The following is a 16,732-nucleotide window of genomic DNA, read 5'->3' as shown; positions in this document are numbered from 1 at the left end:
GTTGATTCCATTAAGTGGCCCCTTGATAGTCATAATGTTTGGTGCTCAGAGGTTGGGAGAGGCAGGAGAGAGTGGGAGGATGAGCTTCCACTCACATCCACTCAACTTTTCCAACACAATCTGCCTCTATCTCTTAATGTTCCATTCTGTTTCAGCTTTATCTACGGTGGATATTTATCTAAATACTAAAAAAGCATTGTCAGCAGTGCATAAATTCACATCATACAATGATTTACAATTTTATGAGGTATTTCATTAATTAATGTATTAAATGAGCTTAGTAGTAGTTTGTCTGGTATGCTTGAAGTGCCACATTTTGCACATCTCTGACCAGCAATGAAACAAAGAAAGTGTTCTCTGCTGCTGCTATGATTGTGTATTCTATATGTTGCTCTTTTTTTCAATCTGCTAAACATAAAGATGAGAGAATAAATTATAAAACAACTTCCAGAGTTAGGCGAGATCAGTGTGGGAGATCTTTGGTTAGTCTTGAACCTTTTAAACTTCTTTGACTACTCTATTGCTAACAGGGGACCCGGGACCCTTAGGGGGTCCTCAGATTTACTGCAGGGGGTCCACCAAGTTACTGTTTAAATATGTAAAGAAAAAAAAATCAAAAAGGTAAAATATGTTTGGAAATATACATGAACATGGCCACACATTAATAACAAAGAGAAATCGGCCTATTTGTGATTTTATTTTATGTACACAACATTGGTGTATGTAAGGTACCCATCCACAGTTAAGTATCCACCGTTTAGGATCCATTGTGCTACATGGATGTTTAACATTAAAACACGTATAAATATGACAATATGTTTATGGTATTGTATATATTTTAATACCTTAGTATTGTATGCACCATAAAAACGTATGTGTAGGCTATAGTCCGCCCTATATGTTACTGTAGGCCCAGTTTAATTTGCAACTCAATTTTATAAAATATTAGTGAGGGGTCCCTGATCCATCTCTCTTTCAGCTCAGGGGTCCTTAGCCTGAAAAATTTGGAAAAACGTGGAACAAACTAAATCTGTAACAGACCTACAGGCCTGCACGATTCGGAAAAAAATATGAATCACGATTTGTTTTTGCTTAGAACTGATATCACAATTATCTGCCACGATTGTTTTGACCATGACAAAAGAAAACAAATTGGCAGTACCAAACATAGTCACACACCACAAGTCTGTAAACATAGAGGCTTCAATGTAGAGAAGGGAGAGCATTGCAGCTCTTGGGAGCGCTTTAAAACCTATATTATACAGTCTATGTTTAACACTCACAGAAGAAAGTAGTAGTGTTTGTGATGGAGTCGGCTTGTAAAATTAAATGAGAATCAAAGCCATTAAAATGTTTTTTTTTTTTTTAAACTAAATTCATTTAAAAATTTGAAATGGGTGGATCGAGATTGCGATTTTATAACGATTAATCGAGTAAGTCTACAGACCTATTTATTAAGATTTTAATTGCTATAATACCAGTCAGACTGGATGAAGAGGTGCTCCGTTTTCTTCAAACGTCCCCCATTCTACAAAGCCATGTTTCTATTTAAGGCGTTGTGCTGTGTGTTTGTCACTCCACTGTGCCATTCCTATTTTCCAACAGCTTTGGAGTTGCCGCTCATTGTTGTTGATCAGTGTACTGGGGAGCTGGTTTGGCACGGTGACAGGTTGTCACGGATCTGATACAATGAAAGGACCGGCGGTGGACTAGACTTGTAAAAATAGCACCAGTGAAAGCAAACAAAGACATTAATGAACCTACTCTGGTGTTGCTGTGGAGTCCCTGTAGGCTCGGCACTTACAGGCATCAGCTTGTCTGTATCTTGTCAAACAAAAAAACATGAAAGCTGCACATCTAAAGACCACAAAGATGGAGAGTTTACAGAGAAAGAAAAGTGAAGGTTTCTCAGTACTCCGGCAAGGTCTATCTCTACCTTTACAGTACATCATCACTAGTCTAACACTCCTTCTTAAGTAATAAGCTTCACTACTTTAACATACAAATCAGTTATCTCACATGGCATGACTGTCCAGTATTGAAACCATAAGTGATAATGGTGTTACTATTCAGCCCTCAATAACCTTTGATAGGTCTCTAATATCATCTGTGTAATGGACTCACGGGACCACAAGGTGTCTCTTAACCTCCACGGAAGAGTTTCTTCCTAGTCTGGAACAAGTCACATGGTTTCATCTCCAAGAAGTGGATTAAAAAAAGGAGGAAGATGGGGGGGGAGGTGAAGGGAAGAAAAAGGACTGGGAGGTAGAGGCTGGATTTTCAGAGATGGAGCAAAGGAAAGTCAAACGGGCTCTTGAATACAATACGCTCTCTAGGGAGAGCTTTAGGCAGAGGTTCCCTCCCAATACGTATGTTGGGGTAATATGATGGTATTACACCCTCAGTTATTTTGCCACTTCTTTACATCTACATCTAAGAGTGCATAAACATGTGTAGCCTCAAATACATGTGTACTGTGATTCATATTGATAGCTGTGGCTGTTTTAATACCTCTTTTATGCTTAAAAAAAGCTAAATTTCAAACGTAGGTAACAGAGACCCTCTTCACACTTGGTTTTAAAATGCTTCTTAGGGGGTCGCATCACAAGTGGACAGCTCTAAATACAACTTGAAATGATGACAAATTTTGATCTGATCACTCAAACCACTTGCCAGGGGGGTGGTCTGTGATGCATGTGATCACATATCTTTTGTAGTGTTTAGGAGAGGGGAGTTCACTTCGCAGTTGTTGTTGCCAATTATTTTGTATGTATACATAATTAAGTGTTTGTGTCACTATAATTACACTTACTAGTTTCAGATTCAGTTATGAGAATTTTCCAGCTTTTTTTGTCTTTTGCAATAGTACACTGATTGCTTTCCCAATTCTCTCATATTTTATTGACCAACAATTAATTAAAAACATCTTTGCAGATTAATCAATAATAGAAATAGTTAGTTAATTGCAGCCGTATTTGGTAGTGTTGCATTTTAAAGTTCTTTGTTTTTGGTAATTTAAGCTGTTTTTTAAACATTTTTAATTGAAATGTTTCAACGTGCAGCACAAACACAATTGGCTCTCCCCTAGAGAAGCAGTGTAATGTGCTAACAGTTCATTTTCAGTAATCACACTACATTTCAAATGGAACAGAATTTCCCCAATTATATTTGTAAAAACAAAATCTGGGTGGCATTACATTTCCTACCAAACAAATTGGTAGGAAATGAATGATTCTAATTAATTAGTTGGGCATGTACTGCTAAGTTATCTTCAGCAAGTCCTAATATAATAAAAGGTTTTGTTATAACATGATTTCATTGACCATAATAAGTCAACTATTCTGTGTGAGTTGCACCAACAGTGGCAGTTCTGTCCAACAGAGTTATTTAAACTAAAAAAAAAAAAAAAAGTTCAGGGGCTGCATGGGACCAACTTTAGGTTTGTGATGACTAGAAAATGTAGCTGACGTTCAGCACATCTGATCAATCACTAGTACTACTCTAGGCAGTATTTCCTGTAATCTCGTATTGCCAGACCTAATTTCCAATCACAATCGTCTTTGGTGGTGCTAAGCACCGGACAGAGCAATGGTGCGACTGCAAAATAGCCTCGGAAGGAACATGTTTTGGTGGAACAAGTGTACGTTCAAAGATGTTTTAGTCGTGCAACAGAAAACTCAGATTGGACAGATTGTCTAGCTGTCTGGATTTACACGGCAGAGATCTGAGGAACAGTGAATAGTGATAGTCCTCAGAAATCCACCGGAGTTTAGAATTCCAACACAAAGAAAGCGTAAGGTAACGGACATCTGCAGCGGAACATCCAACGTCAACGGTGCAATCCTGGAAGTGAAACGTTGTGGATTTAGACTATATTCCCTGTAACTTCTAAAGTTATTTGTGTATGACACGGTTATTACAACCGAAGAATTACAGGCAGCACTGTCAAAGCGTCATTTTTAACTGTTGTATATCACACCCACACACAGTTGTCTTTAATAGTCCTACTAGAGGACAGAACACTCTGGATCATGTCTACTCCAACATTAAGCACGCATTCAGAGCCATACCCATCCCCCATCTTGGCCAGTCAGACCATCTCTCTCTCCTGCTCCCCCCAGCTTACACACCCCTCAGACACAGCGCCAGGCCCACCATAAAAACGGTTACAACCTGGCCTGAAAACGCACTCTCCAAGCTACAGGACTGCTTCAGCCGGACAGACTGGGACTTATTTGAACACCAGGAACTGGAAACATTCAGGAACAGAACTGGACTACATCAAGTTCTGCATTGGGAATGTGACTGTGGACAAACTCATTCGGGTCTTCCCTAACCAGAAACCCTGGATGACCAGCCATGTCCGTACACTCCTCAGAGCCCGCGACGCTGCCTTCAAGGCTCTGGGCAGCTCGAGCTAACCTAAAAAGTGGAATAAAAAGAGCCAAGGCGGACCACAAGAGAGTCCCACCTTTCCAGCAACAACATACGGGAAGTGTGGCTGGGTATGCATGACATCACCAACGACAGAGGCTGTGATGCAACATCATGGGACCTGAGTGTGAAGCTGGCAGAGGAGCTGAATTGCTTTTTTGCTCGTTTTGAGTCATCACCATCCGCCCCAGTCCTGCCTATACCACCACCTGGTTTCTGCACTACCCCAGCCCTGTCCCCATCCACATCTGGCTCCTGCACCACCCCACTCACTGTAAAGGAGCAAGACGTTGGACGAGTCCTCCTGGCAGTGAACCCAAGGAAGGCTGGCGGCCCAGACGGAGTTCCTGGCAAGGTGCTCAGGGTGTGTGCTCACCAGCTCGCCCTTTACCAGGATCTTCAACCTCTCCCTGGCCCAGGCAGTCATCCCGCCCCTGCCTAAAATCTGCCACAATCATCCCAGTGCCGAAGAAGTCTCCCATCACCAGCCTAAATGATTACCGTCCTGTGGCCCTCACCCCAGTAATCATGAAGTGCTTCAAGAGACTTGTTCTCCAACATATCAAGGACTACTTCCCCCCAGACCTGGACCCCTATCAGTTTGCATACCGCGCAAACAGATCCACAGAGGATGCCATTGGCGTAGCTCTCCACTCTGCGCTGAGCCGCCTGGAGCAGCAGCAGAGATACGGCCGGATGCTCTTTGTGGATTAGAGCTCTGCTTTCAACACAATCATCCCGGACAGTCTCATCTCCAAACTGGTAACTCTCGGCCTCCCCCCTCTCACTTGTGCCTGGATAAAGGACCTTCTCACCAATTGGCCCCAGACGGTGAGATTGGGCCCCTACCTCTTCTCCACTCGCAGGTTGAGTTCCCCACAGGGCTGTGTGCTGAGCCCACCCCTGTACTGTCTCTACACCCACGACTGCAGTCCGGCCCACAGCAACAACCTCATCATCAAGTTTGCTGACGACACCACAGTGGTCAGACTCATCTCAAAGGGAGACGAGGCAGCCTACAGAGAGGAGGTCCAGAACTTGGCAGCTTGGTGTTCGGAGAACAACCTGGCTCTGAACACCAAGAAAACCAAGGAGATCATCTTCGACTTCAGGAAGAACAGCACCGACCTAGCCCCCCTGTACATCAACGGCATGGAGAGGGTCCACACCTTCCGGTTTCTCGGTGTCCTCATCTCCGCTGACATCTCCTGGACAGCCAGAATCACAGCGGTCATCAAGAAGGCCCAGCAACAACTCCACTTCCTGAGGGTCCTAAGGAAGTATGACCTGGACCCCAACCTGCTGCTGACCTTCTACCGCTCGTCCATCGAGAGCCTGCTGACCTACTGCATCACAATATGGTACGGCAGCTGAACCGTGGCAGACAGGGAGAGGCTGCAGAGGGTTGTAAGGCACAAAAGATCATTGGCTGCCCTCTCCCCTCCCTGATGGACATCTACACCCGCTGCTTCAGCAGAGCAGAGAACATCATCGAGGACAGCTCCCCCCCGGATCTGATCTGTTTGACCTGTTCGGACTAACAGACTCAAGAACAGTTTCTTCTCAAAAACCAAAACCACCTTGAACTCACACATGCACTGACTCCACTCCACAGCTTACCTCCGGCCCCCACACTTTATTCTTCCCTCCATACTGTTATATAATACCTTAAAGGACACTAGATTCTGTGCAATTTCATACAGTGAAATATTTAATATTCAACAATTTAATTTCATTACTGCACAATATTTATTTATTTAGTACTTAACCATTTCATTTCATTACAGTGCAATATTTATTTATTTGTTAATACTTATCCACTTTTCACACAATGTGTATTCAAAGCTATTTTTATCTATGTATATAGTTGCTCTCAGGACTCAGGACTATGCACTAGGTCCCCCTCCCCCTTTTATTTTTTTCTCTTCACTACCTATCTTTTATATTTTTGTATTTTATATTCTTATATTTTGTGTCAACACTGTAAAGGGGTTGCTTCAATCTCATTACACAGGTACTGCAATTGTGCATAATGACAATAAATTAATAATAAATAAATAAAATAAAATATTTTAATAAAATAAATAAATTCTATTCTATATAAAAAAAACACCATTTTGTGTGTGTACACCCTTTTCTAAATGTTTTCGTTATTTTACTCAACAGCACTATGGCTCACCAAAATCTGCATTTAACATGAATTGATTAGAGTGGATGCATTAAGTTATCTAAGCTTGACTGATAGCCTCTCCAATTCCCCCGAGATTAAGCCAATTAAATAACATTAGGATAGAGAAAAATATAGTGGAATCCCTTCTGACTTTCAAAGCTGGATAAATAAACGCTAAATCATATGACTGACCTAAGAGATGCTTTATTTCACTGCATATGCATATTGGAGATAAAAAACACCTATAAATATTAATGCGGGGCAATTTCCAGAGTGCAAATAAGCAGTGCATTATCTCTGTGTGGGCTTAAAGTGGAATCCGCCTGATGCCTCTTCCTTTGCCAGAGCAGGCCAGGCCGACAAACACTCAAAACCGGACTAATGGAGTGGATAAAACTCATTATGTTGGGACACAGGCAGAAGGGCTAGGAGTGAATTAATGTACAGTTAGTGCATATAGAACAAGACTCCTTCATGTACACTTAATGCAAGAACGCCAGTTGCACAATTGCTTTTAAAAGTACTGTTTCAAAGGCTAACCAGGCCTCAACGCACCATTTCTAGTCCCCCAACATAATCTCTTGTCTTCATTTCCAGTTTTAGAAAGCATGTCAAGTGATCTGATTTGTGTACATATCCCATTTAAATAAGGGAGAGATTAGAGGCGCATCAATCTCTGCTCAGCCCTAGGGAACGAAGGGAAAGGTTACTAAATTTATCACTCTGCCTTCTGTAGCAGGAGATTTAAATATGGGAGTCGGACTGACCATCCTCTGAGGGAGAATGTAGCTCCACCTCTGTGTACTCTCACAGCCCAAAGACCATTTATTACATGCGCACGTGCATGCACACACGCACACGCACACACATGCAATATAGCACCAACACTGTGTTGTGCGGAGTGACAGTAATAATGAGCTGTGATTAGGAAATCCAGTGTTCTCTTCTCTGTTTACATATCTGTTCTCTTTGGCTTTACCAGTTCAGTTCCCACAACCAGATCTTGCGTGGCTATCAGTGTAAAAAACTGGTTGGCAGGTTAGTCCAAGACTGACTAAATATAAATAGATGTTTAAGAACTGTGTTGTTTAAGAACAAGGATTTTGTCTTGGAAATTATTTGTATTTTTTGTATTTCACACCTAAAAATTTGGCTTAATGTTAAATTCTATCGCTGTTAGAAGAAGAAAAAGTGCCACCGAGAAATTCATCTAACGTCCTCGCAAAATAGGTGGTGCTACAAGCGTGACTTAGTGACAACTTCTGGGGCTAGTTGACAAACTACTGCAGCTGGCAAGCTAGCCACTGAAACACTAACCAGCTGGAAATATCTCTTACCAGACAATAAGTCAAAGAGTATACAATGTTATTATCTAATTTTCTAGATGACTATAGGAGAACAATCTACTGTTAAGAAGCTGAAATAAAACATTGATGACTTTTGGGCCTTTAAAAATATTAGAACAATGTTGTTGAAAGCTTTTCTACCTGTTTCTCACACTGGCCGTAGTCTGGACCCTGGTCTGGTTGGAAGAAGCATATTTCTCCATGGTTCTTTGCCATCTCGATCAGCCCCATGGCCGTCCTCACTGTGGCATTACGAGCGTGGACAAACACCATCACCTAAGGCACACAAAGGTACAACATGGATAGGTTCCCAACATCAACACAACACATAATTCCATGTACAAATTCAGCTAGTACTGCAATCTGTAGAATTCCAATTTCAAGTGAAGAGGTTTGACAGTTACTGGTTAAAATGTAAGGTGGTTGTAGACTCTCCAAACCCATCCGCAATTGTAATCATGCAGTCGGGTCTAGCAACTATAGTGGGGGTGCTGTTAGATTAGATAGATAGGAGTGGCTGGGTTAGCTCAGTTGGTAGAGCAGGCGCACATGTATGTTCCACTTAGATCTCGGCAATATATTCAATATTACATCGATATCGAGATATGAGATATTATGAGATATTATGAGATATTTTGAGATATTTTGGATATTGTAATATGGCATAAGTGTCGATAGCGAGGTATTTGGTGAAAAATAGTGATATTTGATTTTCTCCATATCGCCCAGCCCTAACCCCAACCCAGCTTTAGTGCTCCTTGCCCAACATTCTTAGTGTGTATAAACTCTACTGGAGGCATGAACAGCATTCTTCTAATAGATTGTCTCATTTAGTGTTTTGACGATGGTATAGTCAGACATATCAAACCCTGTGAGCCCTGTGACCTGAATGGAAACATCAACATTTGTTATGGTTCTTCACTCACTTATTTTGTTTTTTCCTTTATTTGGTAATGCACCTGTTTATGTAACATTTCATACTCACCATGTCTATATTCATTCCTAAGTAGGGATGATTGCATTAAAGGATAGATTCACACACCTTTATAAAGTCCACCTTAAAACAATAGTCAGGTGCCTATATGAACATTGAAACAGGCTTTGGTCACTGTAATCATTCTTTCTGTTGCTATTGATATTGATATTTTCATTTGAAGCTAACCTAAAGCTTTAACAGTCTCAGTTAGACGAATCCACTGAACTTAAAATTCGTTTTATTGATACTATGAGCTGACATATGAGCTTTCGGCCAATAAGCAGCGGGGCGGGCAAGCCTTTCTGTCCTTGAATCATTAAGTGAGTGAGGAAGTTACAACATTGGTCGGTCAAGTGCTTGAGTTTCCCGATTGGCCGTTGCTCTTTCAACATGAATAGGCACAAAGAGTCTTATAATACGTCTTCAGGAGGCTTTTACAAACGTGCAACAGTCCTTAATTGCTCCCTGAAGAGGCATTCACAGCGATGAGGGGACAGTCCTCAATTATTGGCTCATCTATTCACTATTTCTGGAACTAATAATTGTGTGTTTGTGTGTTTAGACTACAATGGAATACACTTAATTGTCCCTGAGGGGGAATTTGTCTTGACCATACAACCTGGTGCTTCACAACACAAACATGTCACAAAAAAAATGTTTTAAAATCAACATAGAAACTAAACACAAGATCATAAGATCAACAAAGCATCTTAGAACATACTGTAAAAAAAGGACACATTACTGTACAGATAATAAGAGATCTTGAATAGTAACTAATATTTAAAGTGTGCAAAAAGTGCCAGTGTGTTTATTGCACTTTTGCTCTGCTGTGCTAAAATTTACTGTTAGAGTTCAGCAACTGGATAAACAGTAAGAAAACAAGGGCAACAGTAGCACGAGCCTAGGTCGCTACAGAGCCCGGCTTTCATGTGTTTATGTGCGATGTTGCCATTTATTTTGTTCTCTCAACTTCCCAAGACAAATTACTCTTATAGGAGACAATAAAGGCATATCTTATCTTATCTTGTCTGACTAAACAAAATTGCAAATTCATATTAATCATCCAGGAATTCACATTATAGACCACTGACTATCGGTGGAATGATCTGGCCACAAGTCAGCACATTGACCATACGCGGTCCGGCAATATGGAGGTACTAAAAATATTGAGAATACAGAAAAAGGGTGTAACCACAATCTATCATGATTGCACATTTGATATGCACCCATTGGGTTTACTAACACAATAGGCAAAATGTGAAAAAGCCCCTACTTTGGTGTAACAATTTCCTTTTTTTAAATGTTTTTTTTTTTAATGTATTATTAGACCAAACAATATTGCATAACTGCACAAACATGCAGTAAGCTGTGTGTATCCTCCAAACAGAGTGGGTTCAAAGGGACCACTGCAGCACATTTTATTTATCGAAGGTGTTTTATCAACACCGCTGAGTAGTGTGGAAGCAATGTCGGCAGTAACAGCCGGCTTCACCAGCTTATTAAACTTCTTTCTGGCAGCATACTTTCCACCAGGAGGGTGGTAGGGAAATCATAAAGAAAAATTCCATCCATCAGATCCTCCCAGATAAAATTAATATATGTCACAACCACTCCTTGACAATTTAATCATGTGCGAAGAAGAGGCCTTCCCAGCTTGCTGTGGCCTCAGCAGCCTTAACCTACAAGCCGGACTGGACCGTCAACCCAGGGGAGGAAAAGGTTGTCAGTGGTGCAGTAAAATTAAGTTGCTTTACAAGTTCTCCATGGCTACAGCAAGGCTTATATTAAGTGTCTCTCTGATCTGAAAATGGGGAAGAGAGAAGGGGAAAAAAGCAAGAAAAAGGGTGTGTGTATGTGTGCAAAAACACTTGCAATAAAATGATGCAGACATGATAACAACTGTGCTCAATAGGGAGTTCAACTCCCGTAGCAGATGGGAGCTAAACGGTAAAGTCTGAATTCACAACTTTCATCCTCCCAATAGGCCTTGTGAGGCTGTAGAGTGGAACAGAAAGATCGGAGGGTGGTGGTTAGTGGATGGGGGAAGGAAGGGGGAACGGTAACACTGCGGGATATAAGGACTTCAGAGACTTTAGATAGCAGGTGTTCATTCCAAACAGTCCACAAACCTATTTACTGCAGAAGGTCCTATTCATGAAAAACTACAAAGAAACTATTTGTGAGGCAAACAGTAGTAAGATGTACTGTATTCTGGTGTTATACCAGTATTACTGTGTGCCTCTTTAAGTTGTTCTTTAAATTTAAAAATTTCAGAGTGACAGTCTTATGCCGACCTTACACAAAATGACTTTTCAAGCAATTCCACTGTCGGAGACTACTTTCCAGTATCGGAATTAAATCATGAGAGTCTTGCTGTATGTGGGTGCTCCCGTCGTGTAAATCGTTTAGTGTGAAGTGGTCATAAATCTCAGTCTGACTCCGTCTTTTTCCCCGTCTTGACGTTTGGACAAAACCGAACATGTTTGATATTATCGTAGGTTGTAAGTCTTGGTAGCAAGGTTAAACCATGGGAATGTTGTCAACAACTAATGGGTGCGATCCTTCCAGCACCAAAAAGGAAGCAGCAACAGCTACATCCAGTGTAAAAAATGTAGTGGGTAATAGGTAGGGGAATTTTGGGATTCATGTTAAATCACAAAGTCATAACATTACTTTTCTTGCCCAACATTGTTCCAACATGTCAGAAATTTCAAATTCTATTCACATATCCAGTCAGTTAGCTGAGGAGACAACCAGGAGAAAATAAGAACCGTGATTTACGGCTAGGTAAAATAGCAAAAATATATCACAATTTGTTTCATGCAAGGATAACACTGGAGGCATAGAACTGCAACGAGTATATATATACACTGTACAATAATAGCGTCTCTCTGTAAAGGTAGATTGTGGAGACATTTTATTTGTCATATCGCATTGTGCATCATAGGTTACACTTGCACTTGAATATTATCTATTATGTACATGTAGCTACTAAGTCAAACTTGTATCTATTCGTAATATAATATAAATATACAGCTTAGGTGCAGCACCCAAGTTGTTTTGGGCAGCACCTAAGCCAAATAAATGTAATTAAACTACTTTTTTCAGATCTAATCGTGTCGGTCTGATTGAAGTCGGTCCCCACTGGACTTCTTCAGCAATTTTTAGCTTTTTGAGTGTTAAATATGTATTACCTGCTCTAAGGTTTCCAATGTTTTAGACACAGATACAGTGGTAATACTGGTCCAAAAATAATGTGCAATTGCATTTTTTTTTTGTGATATTTTGTTATGGGAGGACCCCTAAACTCGCCCGCCAAATAAGTGCACCTAACTTTTCCACAAACAAAGGGGAAACATTGGATATGTGTGCCTTTTATGTCAATTTCTTCATATTTCTTTTCATTTTTTGGGGGGTATGCGGGAAAGTAAATTAATAAACCCATTTACTTTAATCTACAAGAGGAGATGGTTTGAGCTGTGTGGATATAGTATAAGAACTAAGTGTCAACCTAACGTTTACACATGGTACCAATTGGATCCTATAAGTGCCTTTAAATTAGTTGGGTTGAGGAAAATAAAGAACTGAGCACAAGGCTTCAATGTCAGGAAAAAACAAGGACAAAAAGAGCTTGGCTGTCTAGATCTGACTGCTGCTTAGGTTCTTCTATTTTAGCTACAGTATGCAGGTGCAAATAACAGGCCTAGTTGCAAAGCCAAACACCACAGCTCCGCTGTGTGGGATGAAATGTACACTTGATGTGTCTTAATGTTGTATAGTATTCAGATCTTTTACTTAAAGGAGACGTCCGGTCAATTTCAACACGTAGCTCTGTTGTTTGTAAATTTGGAGTGGTGTCAGTAGAGAGAAAAATGAAACCAATCAGTGCTGTTTAAACCGTGTTATCCTCCTGCAAGAGTTAGCACCCAACGAGCTAATTCCCAAGTTGTGCTAATTCAGCTGTGTTTAGTTCATTGGCCCATTTCAAACACTTAAAAATAAGTTTCAAAAAGGCAAATCAAAAACCAACCATTTTTGGCATAGAAATTAAGTAACATTTAAAGGTTGTAAGTATTCTTCTAAATGTACTCCTCTATATATTGTATTATTTTTGTACGGTTCAAACATTTAGGAGAAGAGCCCTCACCTGATGACCGGCTTTAACCTGCTCCAGAACTTTGTTGTAGCAAACCTCCTCCATGTCATGAAGCTGCTGGATCTACAGGACACAAAATCACAATCAACTATTAACTTTTTTTTATTACCGGCAATAGTTCCGACATTTTATAGACCAAACAACAAATCCACTATTCAAGAAATTAATCTAGAGATTAATCGACTATGTAAATAATCGTTAGTTGCAGCCCTAGTTATATGTAAGGACTTTGTTGTAGCAGTCATGGCGATACTGATGTAGCAGTCACGCTCTTCTATTGATAGCTAAAACCAAGACTTATAAGTAGTAGTTCTTCAGTAGTTGAACATATACTGTATGTATGTATCACCTTGAAGAACTGAACCACCTGCGTATGTCAAAGTCACAGTCCTATAGGTTTATACATTCACATCATCTCGATTTGTTTACCTTGTTAGTGGATTTGATGCCAACAAAGGTCTGTCCAAGGGGCACGGGTCTGAAGCGACTGTCAAAGAAAAAGAGGCCGATGTAGGGGTTGACATGTAGGAAGGCGGCCACATCTAGATAGTTGGGCAGGGTGGCTGATAGTCCCAGGATCCTGATCATACTCTGGGTGGATTCCACCTAACCATCAAACAACAACACAGCATCACAGTGACACCAAGTTTTGCATTACTTCAGGTAGAAGGAGTTGCAACATCTAAGAATCTGTTACTGAAATGACCTTGATGAAGTGACTTGCAAGTCGAGATAGAAAAGGGGACTGGAACTGGCTGGCCTGTGTGGTTTACCACATTCCATGATAAAACAGTGAGTCATTGGTAAAAATGATTTGGAATATGGTTACCAGTACTGTTTTTTTTTAGGAGATGCATTTGTCATGGTGTTAATGATCTCTTCATTACTTAGGATTGATGATCCTAGATTTTGTGCTGGATTTGACGGATCGACGGATTAGTCATATCAAAACCACGGGATGACGCCAGAACCTTGATGACGTCAGATTTCATTCAATAAGTTTTATTCCATATATTCAGAGTTTCATTCAATGTTTTCCAACTTTTGTCACATATTATTCAAGTTTCATTCCATAAATTTGAGCTTAATATTCAGACTTCTATTCCATATAATAAGACCTTTATTAAATAAATTAAAACTTAAAAATATATATGTCAGTATTTAATTCACTTATTAGTTCCAAATGCTCTTAAGCTACCAACAAAAGTCAACACTTCCAGAAAATGGGGAGGGACTTTGCCCTTTAAGCCCTTGGAAACATCTTTGCAGGTAAATAAAGGCCCTGGTCTTTGATATTTCAGACTTTACAGTAAGGCTGCATAGCATCTCCATAACAAAGCAACAGCAGTCCGTCTGCAAAATTCAGAAAAAACAACAGCACATTGTAGAAAGTGAAAAAGTGGATTTGGGGTCTTTGACTTATGAGACAAAGTAAATGATCTCGCTCATGTCTTTATTTTGTCTTTGAAACCTGAGGAAAATTCAATATGTTATGTATCACCCTGTGTAAGAGGAGAAAAAACTGGGGGGGGAGGGGGTGCCCTATCTGTGTGCCTCATGCTGGATGTGACAGGGAAGATTGGTAAGGCCTTTAATGTGATGCAGTACCTGTCAAACCATCCCATCAAGATAAGACCTAACCAATCCCTGCCAGCGAAACGGGCCTGCACTACACATTCACACACATTCCCACCACCGCTGCTGAACCTCCACACTGCAGATGTGCATCATGTTCACCTACAGGGAGTCAAACCATCTGCAGGTTTTTTTTTTCTTTTATGTTTCTTTTACCTTCATGCAACTATGACTTTTACTGTGTTCTGGCACAAGAGATAAATAATACATGTTTCAGTTAAGTTTGTGGCATCATAAAGTTTCATAGCAACAAGATGTAATTGTGATTAACGGCTGAATTTACAACGTAGAATGGGTAATGAGCTGAATACAACTAAATGAATATGTCAAAATATTCAAACTAGACTCTGTGGTGATCTGTTAAGTCCTCCATGTCTCAGCACTGGGATCCACGTAGTTTACAAAGCTACAGAAAAAAATGCTACCAGTAATCTCCAATGGATGTCCATGCACACCTGAAATGCTGAACAGTGGAAGCCTTTATAGGAGGTTAGACACTAACACACTCACAACTGACTTCTGCCTCTGCAAAAATCTAGTAAGCTTAAGAACGAAAGAAATAAGCCATTAGTGTCATCTGAAAATATGACAATAATCAAGATGGGTGCACTTAGATGGGGGATACTTAGATGTTGTACACACCTCTACATTCAACAGTAAATTAACATTAATAGTATGGTACATTAGTTATTAATCTGTGCAAATCCAATGTAATGGCATGCCATACCGATACAAAACCTCAATATACATTTTCTATTAGGCTTGTAGTAATTATGTACAGCGCATTATCAGGCATATCACATTGTGTACATTTAGAGTTACAGCCATAAAAATAGAATGACAGCAGAACGGAGACTCACATTCAAATCAACATAGCAGGATGGCCAGAGCCGTGGCCATTGTAATGTGTATTGTTGCCATTGCAAAGAACTGTGACCATTGTGGAGGGTTAACTCATTCTATTCCTGTGGTCAATGCACAGTGCTGAGCGCCATTTTCTACTAGTTAAATAGTTCACCATCTGTTCTACTCCCATTCTATTTCAATGAGTACAGCCCTGGTTTTCTAATTTGGTTTCCACTTTAGGATTTTAGTAGTCTATATCCATGATGTTCCACTTCCGGGATTGCTCCTTGCCACCAAAAGTTCAGCTAGATGTCCCTCTTTTCAGAGCAGAAGACGTTTTTCTCCCATCCCGGAATGCTGTGTGGACTAGCCAGACCCTCCGCTGCAGCGCTGTGTAGGAAGGTCTGGCAATGTAAGACTAGGTTTTAGAAATGTTTTCATGTATTTCCTGTCCACCTCTTCCAGTGTCCTTATGTTAAATGTTTTGTTATTGATGTGCCTTGGCTGCATTAATAAAGTGCTGTATCTCTCTGTCAATTTTATCAGGGAAATCCCGTCACTGGCCTTACACTGTTTTTTGCTGAAGTTGAAGGGGCACTCCACCAACTTTACACATAACATAGTAGTCATGAGGAGCACTACTCAGCCCGTTCAACCAGGCTCTTCAGTCTGAGAAAATAAGCCTGGTGATGTCATCAGTTGTACAAATGTATAACAGAAAGCCTGCGTTACAAAGTAGGGTTTATAAGAATACTTAAGAACAAGTCTGAGGTAAGCTTCCATTTTATGCCACGTCTACTTCTATTCCACAGTAAGCAATAAATACTCCCCTGAATGTATCTGAAGGGTACAGTTACTAAGCATTTTGCAGATCAAGAATTTAGAAAAAAATATTTAACAAATATGATCCACTAATGCACTAAACTAAAAGACATACAACACTAAAAGTTGGCTTAAGCCTTAAAATACTGCTTACATGTTGTCGCATCAGTAAAAGCATTGTTCATAATTCTACTGCCAATACCAAGGGATGTGAATACTGCACTTTTTCCACCACTGCTGTGTAAACTATGCTGGATTTCAAAACAAGTTCACTGAAACAAAATGTGGGGATCTGGTGACACTATAGAGGACATACAACTAAATCAGGTAGTGTATCCTAAAGCTGC

At 40.3% G+C, this 16,732-nt stretch overlaps 1 protein-coding gene across 3 annotated transcripts in view; it reads right to left on the bottom strand.

Moving 5' to 3' along the window:
- The window catches only part of ascc3 (activating signal cointegrator 1 complex subunit 3), a 263,454-nt gene that overhangs the window by 124,201 nt on the left and 122,521 nt on the right, over positions 1 to 16,732 (bottom strand). For all 3 annotated transcript variants that reach the window (XM_032519352.1, XM_032519351.1, XM_032519350.1), the window contains 3 exons: positions 13,512 to 13,688; positions 13,074 to 13,145; positions 8,092 to 8,226 (listed from right to left, as the gene is read on the bottom strand). In XM_032519352.1, coding sequence (XP_032375243.1) covers positions 8,092 to 8,226; positions 13,074 to 13,145; positions 13,512 to 13,688 — 384 coding nt within the window. The remainder of the gene's footprint in view (positions 1 to 8,091; positions 8,227 to 13,073; positions 13,146 to 13,511; positions 13,689 to 16,732) is intronic.

Source organism: Etheostoma spectabile, chromosome 6, assembly GCF_008692095.1.
Source record: "Etheostoma spectabile isolate EspeVRDwgs_2016 chromosome 6, UIUC_Espe_1.0, whole genome shotgun sequence".
NCBI classification, from domain to species: domain Eukaryota; kingdom Metazoa; phylum Chordata; class Actinopteri; order Perciformes; family Percidae; genus Etheostoma; species Etheostoma spectabile.
The sequence above is the reverse complement of the archived record's forward strand: the minus strand, read 5'-3'. Positions and strand labels throughout refer to the sequence as shown.